Below are 9,506 nucleotides of genomic sequence, written 5' to 3'. Positions count from 1 at the left end.
ACGTCCGCATTTGGTAAAAAAAATCGAAGCACTTCCACCCATTTCGGGTGAACGTGAAAAAAGCAACTTTAGGGACTTTAAACGGCTATAATATTTTTTTTAACACAAGATGTCACCACAGAGTTACCAATGATGAAAATTTGATGTTTAGGCTTCGTTCATGTTTACATATATCATGTCGTATTTGTATAAATAAATGACATGTATTTAACTTTGACACCAGCCATAAGCAAAATACATTTTAGTAAGTTCAGCTTCAAACAATCATGTCATCAAACCGTAGTCATCCTCGTTAGCGTAGCATACACAGGAAGTCCGCTATCCCGTTTTTTGGATTTGATCACGTGACGTTCCGCATTTAGCGGATTGCCCGATGGTTTTAAGTATCTGTGTGTGAATGACTGACTGGCAACCTGTCCAGGGTGTACCCCGCCTTTCGCCCAACGTCAACGGGTATAGGCTCGAGCTCACCTCCGTCCCTAATGAGAACAAGCGCTAAAGGTATAGAAAATGGACAGATGGTTATAAAGTAGAATATTAGTTGCCCTGTGATTAATTGGCGACCAGTCCAGGGTGTACATCGCCTGTCACCCAAAGTCAGCTGGGATATGCTGCAGCTCAGGTCTAGTTTCCCCGCGACTGACTGGCGACCATTGCAGGGGTTACCTACTGTAAACCTGAATGCGACTGGGGGAGCCGCAACCCTGAACAAGATATGCGGTTATAGAAAATAGATGGAAGGATGTATGTCAAATATTAAGAGTCTGCTACAAAACACAAACAATAACTATCGTGCCATAAACCCCCTGAGGCCCCCTTCTATATGCCCTGGCCTGAGTGAAGAATGTGTGATTTGGAGGATTCCTGTTTGTTCTGTCGGTGGGGTGCAATTCTGCTTATTTGAGTGAGCTTGTAATGTTTGTTTTCACAGAAAACGTTGTCTCCACACCCGAAGACACTCCTTTGTTTACCACTTGATCCCATATAAACTACCTGAATTGTCAAAGTAAATAATGACTATGAGTCATACACTGGCAAACAGTTATTGATTTATGACATAGATGAAAGATGGGGAAACTCTGCCCTCCAGTGGATGGTTTGGGTAGTTGCATTGTGGTAAGTGTAATATCCTAAAATATATACATATATATATATATATATATATATATATATATATATATATCCAGGTCCAGGGGAGAAATGTTTCCAAGAACTCCCTCATAACCCAAATACCAATGAAACCACGTGAAACCAATTTATAAGTGTTTGATTTGTGCTTAACTCACAATAGCACAACATGGGCTTTATTTATGGTATGACACAAAGTGTGATTTTGCACTCTTAAGTTTGAGCTCTTTTGTCTGTTTTTGTGTTGATTTTTGAGCAACAGCAGATGCACAGGGGCTTTATTTTACTGGTTACACTGGGAATGTGGTTGAAACGACTAAAAAGTGTCCTTCTCTATGGTGCCTATGACCTTGACACACACCCTGTGTCAACTTCTCCATGATACTGTAAGCACGTCTCTTAGAACTTGTGGAGCACATTGTGGCTGATTCGGTGAGGGAATCACTTTAAAGGATTAGGGCCGGTCACGGGTTTCCAGGGAGCAGCTTACCTTCCCATCTGTTATCTTCAAGATGAGCGAGACACGCTCTCATTTAGGGTCGACTGCTGTGAGAAATTTTTTTTTTTCGACTTTTCTTCGACTTTCACATGGTTATTTTAGTCTAGAATTATCATTTTGCTTTTCATACAGTATATGCAATATGTGTACAGCGTGTGGGAAACATGATACCATGTTGACCTAATGACAAATGTGCACAATACTGTTTAATATGACAAAAGAGATGTGAATGTTCCATAAAAAAGTCGAAAATTGTCAAGACAAAACTGTTCAAAAGTCAATGTTCGTTTATGTTCAGAAGTATAAAACTATGGGTCTAACCTTATCAAAATCTCAGACAAACTAATAGATTGCACCACAAGATGGCGCTTTGTGGTCATATTTGGAACAATTTGACATGTTTGAGACTACATGACCAGAGAAAGCCAATCCCAAGCGTCAGATTTAAAAGGAAGAAGTGATATGAACATTTTTCAAATGTAACTGAAATTGTAATCATAGAAATTTCCAAAAGCAACTGTAATATAATGACACCTTTTCTCTCAGTAATAATAATGATTACAAGTCCATAAAATTTGTAATCGAATTACATAATCTTGTTACATGTAATTAGTTACTACCCAACACTGTCTATAACAGAAAAAGCTCATGTCACACCACCACACACAAAATGTATATACAGTACTACAATAATAATGAGCTTGTCTCCAGTTACTCACAAATTTATTGGGTGAGAAAGCTAGGCCTATATACAGTATAAATATTACTATTGAGGCATTAACAATAATAGCATTAAATAATGCTCATGTACAACTATTTAAATAAATAGCCCTTTTTTTCTCAATTATTTTGACACTACTGCAAATTGTGGTGTGATTCAACAGAGTTCACAGTTCATGCAGGGGTGTTGGGCGCGTGCTCACACCTACACACCAAACTAAACCTTGATGTTCCTCCACAGTACAACTGCATGTGCAACGTCGACAACGTGGCATCCCATAACAGAAGTTGCTGTGGGTCACCGACACTCATTATGTGCAGGAGGCTCATTTGCATATGCATGACCTCGGGGATGTTTGATCAAACAGTACATCATCGATTTGAATTTTACTCCCTCCCTTTTAAATCTCTCTGTTCCCTTTATCTGCCTCTTCATCGCTCCCCTCTCAGCTGATGGAGCTTATTGTGGACAAATAGGCTTACGCTGGTCACTATAGCAACTAGCAAATCGCACACAGAAAAAATAAATAAATTAAAAAAAACAAAGGGACATAAGCACTTCATCAGGGGCCTCAGTTTCCCGCTGGAGATGCTGGAGCCCCACGGCCCGGTGGAACAAGTAGAGGCAGGCCAGGGGAGGCTCCAGGGAGGAAGAGGAAGAGGAGAGGAGGAGGAGGAGGAGGAGGAGGAGGAGGAGGAGGAGGAGGAGGAAGAGGAAGAGGAGGAGGAGGAGGAGGAGGAGGAGGAGGAGGAGGAGGAAGAGCAAGGATGCGGCGAGGTGAAAATAATGGAGAGAGAGAGGATCCATAATATATCAGCCAAGCTTCTCACAACATCGGACTGATGCTTTCGCTCATAATTTAGTCTGTTTTTGGGAAGGGGGGGAGACATCCCCAAAAACTTTCAAAGGAGATAAAGAGGTAAGAAATGTTGCATTTTTTTATTCATTAAATTAATTAATCATGCAGAGAAATACCAATTAAAACAAATTTGACAGTATTCTAAAGCTCTTAATATTCCTCTATAGGCTGCCTTCCATTTACATATCATCTGATTGTGGCAATAACTGTTAAATGATGTACGTTAAATCATGATGATTCACTCATATCTATATGAGTTATATTCTCCCGATAAAAAAAGAGAAAATAAAACACGATATTGATTGTATAAATACAACGTAGTAAAACATGCACACCGTTATATGAGGCACGCTATTTGTGAAGACTCATCATGTGAACGGATTAACCTCAGATTAAAGAGGACAGTTACAAAACGGAGCCACCAGTGTATGTGTGTGTGTGTGTGTGTGTGTGTGTGTGTTTGTGAAAAGATGTAGCAACTAAATTCAGGACAATGGGGTATTATGTCATGGTTTAAGTAGAGTATGTAAAGTTCATGTCCCAAAAATGATAATTAAAAAAAAAAATCTTAACAAGAACCTCAAACTCACTGGACACTTCATTAGGTACACTTGCCCATACTATTCACAGCCAGTGCAAAAAAAGTCTGCCTTTACAAGAATGTTTTGATGCATGGCCAATTAAATAAAATGCTTAGATAGATAGATAGATAGATAGACAGATAGATAGATAGATAGATAGATAGATAGATAGATAGATAGATAGATAGATAGATAGATAGATAGATAGATAGATAGATAGATAGATAGATAGATAGATAGATAGATAGATAGATAGATAGATAGATAGATAGATAGATAGATAGATGATGGTATAGGTATTGTGCTTTCTGATGAAATTTCAGGATGATCCCAAAATTCACTAAAAACTTTACAGGCAAACTTAATTTACCTTACCATTAGCTTAACGCTGTTGAAATGCCATAGACGGACGAATGAATATCATCTATGTGGCGGTGTTATAATGCTTTAAGGAATGGTGCAGCAACACATGTAGAGAGACAATATAACAATACTCACAGGCATATATTCTTTCTCTGTGAAAAAGCAACTAATATTACTGCAGATTACTAAATCACTTACAATAGTTGTGAAACTCTTCTTTGTCCTTTTTGCACAACTATATTATACTGCCATGGAAGTGCCATGAATGAATCATGATGCACAAATTGTTTAAAGGCAACTGTCGTTAGTAGTGTATGTTATTTGCATCATTTTATTGCACATTGTTCCCCTCACACACAGGTGCACAGTGGGAAATATCATGGTCGTCCACAAGTTTGAATTTCTAGCAAAATCTAATATTCACTTATTGAAGTGATGTTCTTCTCTGAATAGCTTTCTGTCACCAAGGGGGTGGGGGCGGGGGTCGAGGGGCAGTTGAGGAGGACCGCGCCATGGCCTCCTGGTTCGGCTGGAGCGAGCCTCACCAGCGCATCCCCCGCAGGGAGCCGGCCGACGTGGTCGCCGACACGCTGATGGTGGAGCTGAGCTGGCAGCTGAAGGAGGCGGAGAGGCAGCAGAGCGAGAGGGAAAGCGAGTACCGGCGCCTCAAGACCGGCGTGGACTACAGCTGGCTGGCCAGCGCGCCTCGCTCATCCTACAGCATCAGCACCGGGGAGCGGCTGGGCCTGGAGGACCTCTGCGCCAAGGTGCCGCCGTCTTGCTGTGGACTGGTCATCCTCAAGTAAGGGCATGCTATTTCATTCAAATCTTATTTGTCTTTTTTCTTTTTGGGTGGGGGGGGAACCAACGCAAAAAAAAAAAAAACACTCAATGAAGGTTTATTCCTGCTTATTCAAGATTTTTTGGGGCTAAAACAAAAAAATAGATAAATAATAGGCGCCAATTATCCGTGGATATTCGTCGGCGTCCACTGTAATCCCTTCTGTGTTTTATAGGAATGAAAATAGCTAAAAGCAGTTTAATAGCAAAATTAAATCGAATGTCAAGAATGAAACTGTTTGTACATCATGATTAATTCATTGCAGCTTTCTGCTGTACACAACTTCGCCACCAGGGGAGCAGTATAATACAGGCATGCAGACACAAACGAGGAAGCGTTTCGTAACTTCTGTAAGTGACTCAGTAATCGCCAGGAACGTTCGACGTTTTTCGCAGAGGATGCACTGTTTGAGTTCAAATATCCGTTGCTTAAAGCGTTATAACACCGCCAGTGCGCCGTATTGATGCTATTCATCCGCCCATTTCTCATGTTTTGTTAGCGTAGTAGTTATTTTAATACACTTAGAGCAATTTCTCGATTATTGTGGGGCTTAGGTTTCGGATCACCCCTGCAATAGGTGAAATCCGCGAAGTAGCCGGCACATTTTGGGGGAGGATTATTTATACATATTTTAAAGCTGTATGAACCTCCCCAGACTCTTATTAATCTTCCCCACACTCCTACTAACCTCTATTACCATACTCTTATATACTTATATATATATATATATATATATATACTTTTTATACACTTAAACACAATTTAAACTCTTAAACATACAGTAGTAATGCACAGTAATACTGTACACGATGTACATTCTATTCCCTGTAATATGTGTTTTAATATTATTTTTTACGGTTTTAATGTTTTAGGCTCGGAAGTGTTTATTTTATCACACCAAGAAATTAGAGCAAGTGGCAACAAACAGCTTGAAGCCCGTTTTTGAAGAATATTTCTCCAATTTGGTAACCCGCTGCCTATTGTGAAGTAAATTGAGTCGAGTTCTCTGGCACCATACAGCGGTCTTATCTCAAATTTCTGCTCACAAGTCAAAGCAAGAAATTGTCCGAATGACGGCACGTATCTCAAAAAGCTCGTGATTCGAGTCATTCGTAGCTCAAGGGACCACTGTAACCTGATTTATCTGTTTCTTTCTGGTCGTATCTGTAATTATAAGGTCACTGCTACTCCATTGTTAAAAGAACAACTCTAACAGTGACCCAATACATTTGCACATCCATCCAGTTTTCTATAGTGTTTGATCTCATTCGGGACACGGTAAGCTGGAGCCTGGGCAAACGAGCAGTCACACTCACGTTCACACCAATGGACAATTTTGACTCTTTATTGAACATGACATGCATGATTTTGGAATGTGGGAGGAAGCCAGCATATCCGGGAAAACCCACGCACGCACAAGAATAACATGTACACTCCTCACAGGGAGGCCTGTGCCAAGATTCGAACACTGAACCTCAGACATCCTAACCACTATTTGCTGACTTTCAGCTAAAATCAGGAGTAAGAACTTTGTGTTTTTTTTTTTTTTTTACATCCTGAGCTTGTTTGAGCATCTGTAATGTTCACACCCCGCTGAAGTCTCAGGTGTCTCATTAGAGCCTGAGAGAGCGAGGTGCTAAAAATTTGTTTTTTGCACACTACAAGAAAAAAACAACAACTCTGTCCTTGAGACACAATTGTTTTCATGTGTAAATCATATATCGTCTTGCGCAGGTTCCGTGACGCTATCCAAGCCAGCGACCCAGAGGTGCAAGAGGTGTCGGGCCTCTTCCGCTCGATCCTCCTGGAGGCTGTGGAGCAACTGAAGGAGGAGCAGGAGGCCCAGCGGCTCGCCTGCCAGTGGAGCAACAAACGCGCCAAGAGCATGTCCCTGGTCAACTTCAGGTCGCGCATCAAGATCAACCCGTTTGGGAGCACGGCGGGCCTGATGTCGACCGACGGGGCCCGCCTGAGCGACCTGAAGACGGTGTCGGAAGATGTGGAAAGAGGGACCGAGAGGGAGGAGAGGGTGTGGAGCATGCCGGACTTCAGATACAAAGGAACAAGCAGCAGTAAACTCGTCTGATGGGACCACGAAGGACAAAGCAAAGATGGGGGATTCAAGTCAAATAACGTGATTCAAGTCAGACTTAAGTTGTCAATTTTAGGACTTGCTCGACTCACACTTGACAAATCTTGCCTGTTTATATTGGAAAATCTGTGTTTTCAAGATAGTGCTCTTTTGTTATGTTTTTGAAAGGAATAATTTTTTTGGGTGCAGTGACCGCAAACCTGGCAACACACCAGTATGGAATTGCAGTTTTCCCCCCCTGCTTCTTTTGTTGATGAGCTCATGGAAGGAGTTAATGATCAGGTTCAATTGATGTGTTCAATTGACAAGTTTCTCAACCATTGCGGTCCTCCACATGATGCAGCCTTTATTTATTTATTTTTTGACACATATGCATGGAAGAAATATTATGTTACTTTATTCTGGTTTTCACCCACTATATCAAGGTTCTTCTTTCGGTTTTTGTGGAATGTACTGTATCTATCACCCCCACTATATCGCAAATCTGTGGTTTTTAAGTGAAATTTTTTTTAAAATGGGTTTTTACAGTATACTTATTATAATACCCTTGCATGTGGGAAAGGAGAGCCACAGTCGGCGATGCACTCTTTAGCCATTTATTGAACACCGGGAGAATAATAAAACGCAATGAGCACATTCACGGAGAAGCTGCTGTCAGCCGCCGCTCACACCCACACTCACACACAGACTCGCTGATGTCACTTGCCGCCTAACCAGTCCCCGCCTCTTAAAGGCAAATGCATGCATCTCACACACAGAAACTACAATACATAAAGTATTTTCTATACATTTTATGCTTTCAATTTTGTGTGTTCAAATACATTTACAAGGTGTTTAAAATATGTGCTTGAACAAGTTTTAAAGTGTGTAGAAGGGGTCAAACAAATTTTTTAAAATTTACATGGTCTCCCCATATTGCAGATTTTCAATGGGGGTTCACTGTATATACTGTATAACAAAAGAGGAGGAAATAAATGGTTCTTGATGACCACAATGCATCTGGTTGGACGTTCCCAATTAAGGTTACAATAATTGAAACCTTCCATGGGAATAGACGGGAATTAGAATGCTGTGCAAAACTGAATTGATTTCTATTGTTCAATTCAAAAAGTGAAATTTATATTCAATTTACTACAAACCGTGAACTATTTCATGATTTTATTTTTTATAATTGGATTATACCTGAGCATAAAAAAAACATTAAAATTCACCATTTTAATAAAAATTACATAAGAAAGTAATTAGCCTTCTGAAAAGTTTCACTTTTTGAATTGAATTGAAATATACATATTTATTCAAATAACCCTCTTTAGCAATTTACAGGGATTAATGGGAATTAAATGCAATTCGATAATAATGCTGGTTAATCTTTGTCAGGGAATTTAAATCTAACAGCACATCTTGGGTGAAATAATACAATTATATCAAATTCAACAAATTTCTAAACTGCAAAACTGCACGGTTCATCTCTGATCCACGCACACAAATTGTATTTTATTTAACATCTCCCCCCCCCCCCCCCCCCCCATTTTCAATTTTGTTTTACAAATTAGTTTGCATGCATGTTACCTTATGAGACAACTCACATGACTTCATTAATTTCTAATTTCTACATTCTAAATTTCTGGTTAATTTCTTGTCCAACTCAATTTTACTTACTAATTCATTCATATTTTCAAAATTCACCAGCTGGATGTCAGTTTCTATCGCTAACTGCAATATGCAAGTGGTTCAAATTACACACCCAACAATCCATGTTTCCAAAATGTTGCCGTCTCAAGTATTGTTGAAACACACAAAATATGGCCCTGTTCCAAATAAAACCTGAATGCCTGAGCTTTTCATATTTTGCACAGCATTTCTACATAGTTTTTATGTTCAAGTGGGAAACTATTTCCCACCCCCATCACTCTGAAGATGACTTTCTTTCAGTGGCCGTGCGCAACGCTCGCCCACTCAAGGTCGGCCAACTAAAAGCTTTGCTTCTGTATGTTTTCTTTACAAAAGCAGGTCTGCCGCAAATGAATGCTAATGAAATATTGCAAGACGACACAGTAAAACATTTCGACTGGTTTATTTTCCATTCGGTCACACAGCTCCATGAATGCGTTCAGCTGGTTTGACAAAATAAAGGACTATTTCATTTTACAGATTCATTAACGGAACACTGCTGAAATAAGATGGCGACGTTACTTGGTGGTTTCAAGTATGTGTAAAATATTTCACAGTTACATTAAAAACTGTTATCTCAATACACACGGATGACAATGGTCAACCAAAGCCCAAAGTGGTGACAGAATAATAAACAAGCTAGAGACACCCACTTTCCACTCCATTAGGTACACCTGCGCTGCAAACCACAATAATAAACTCATTGTTAAATGAAAATCTCTGACATTGTTCATCAAAACTGATTTTATTT

General features: G+C 39.9%; 1 protein-coding gene across 1 annotated transcript; it reads left to right on the top strand.

Annotated features, from left to right (window-relative positions):
* The first annotated feature begins 3,103 nt into the window (after window positions 1-3,103).
* rd3 (retinal degeneration 3, GUCY2D regulator) lies at window positions 3,104-8,078 on the top strand. The gene is made up of 3 exons (XM_061753960.1): window positions 3,104-3,267; window positions 4,605-4,953; window positions 6,727-8,078. Exons 2-3 carry the CDS (start codon window positions 4,664-4,666, stop codon window positions 7,076-7,078), a joined length of 642 nt encoding a protein of 213 aa, XP_061609944.1. The 5' UTR covers window positions 3,104-3,267; window positions 4,605-4,663; the 3' UTR covers window positions 7,079-8,078.
* Window positions 8,079-9,506: the final 1,428 nt, after the last annotated feature.

Source organism: Phyllopteryx taeniolatus, chromosome 18, assembly GCF_024500385.1.
Source record: "Phyllopteryx taeniolatus isolate TA_2022b chromosome 18, UOR_Ptae_1.2, whole genome shotgun sequence".
NCBI classification, from domain to species: Eukaryota; Metazoa; Chordata; class Actinopteri; order Syngnathiformes; family Syngnathidae; genus Phyllopteryx; species Phyllopteryx taeniolatus.
The sequence above is the reverse complement of the archived record's forward strand: the minus strand, read 5'-3'. Positions and strand labels throughout refer to the sequence as shown.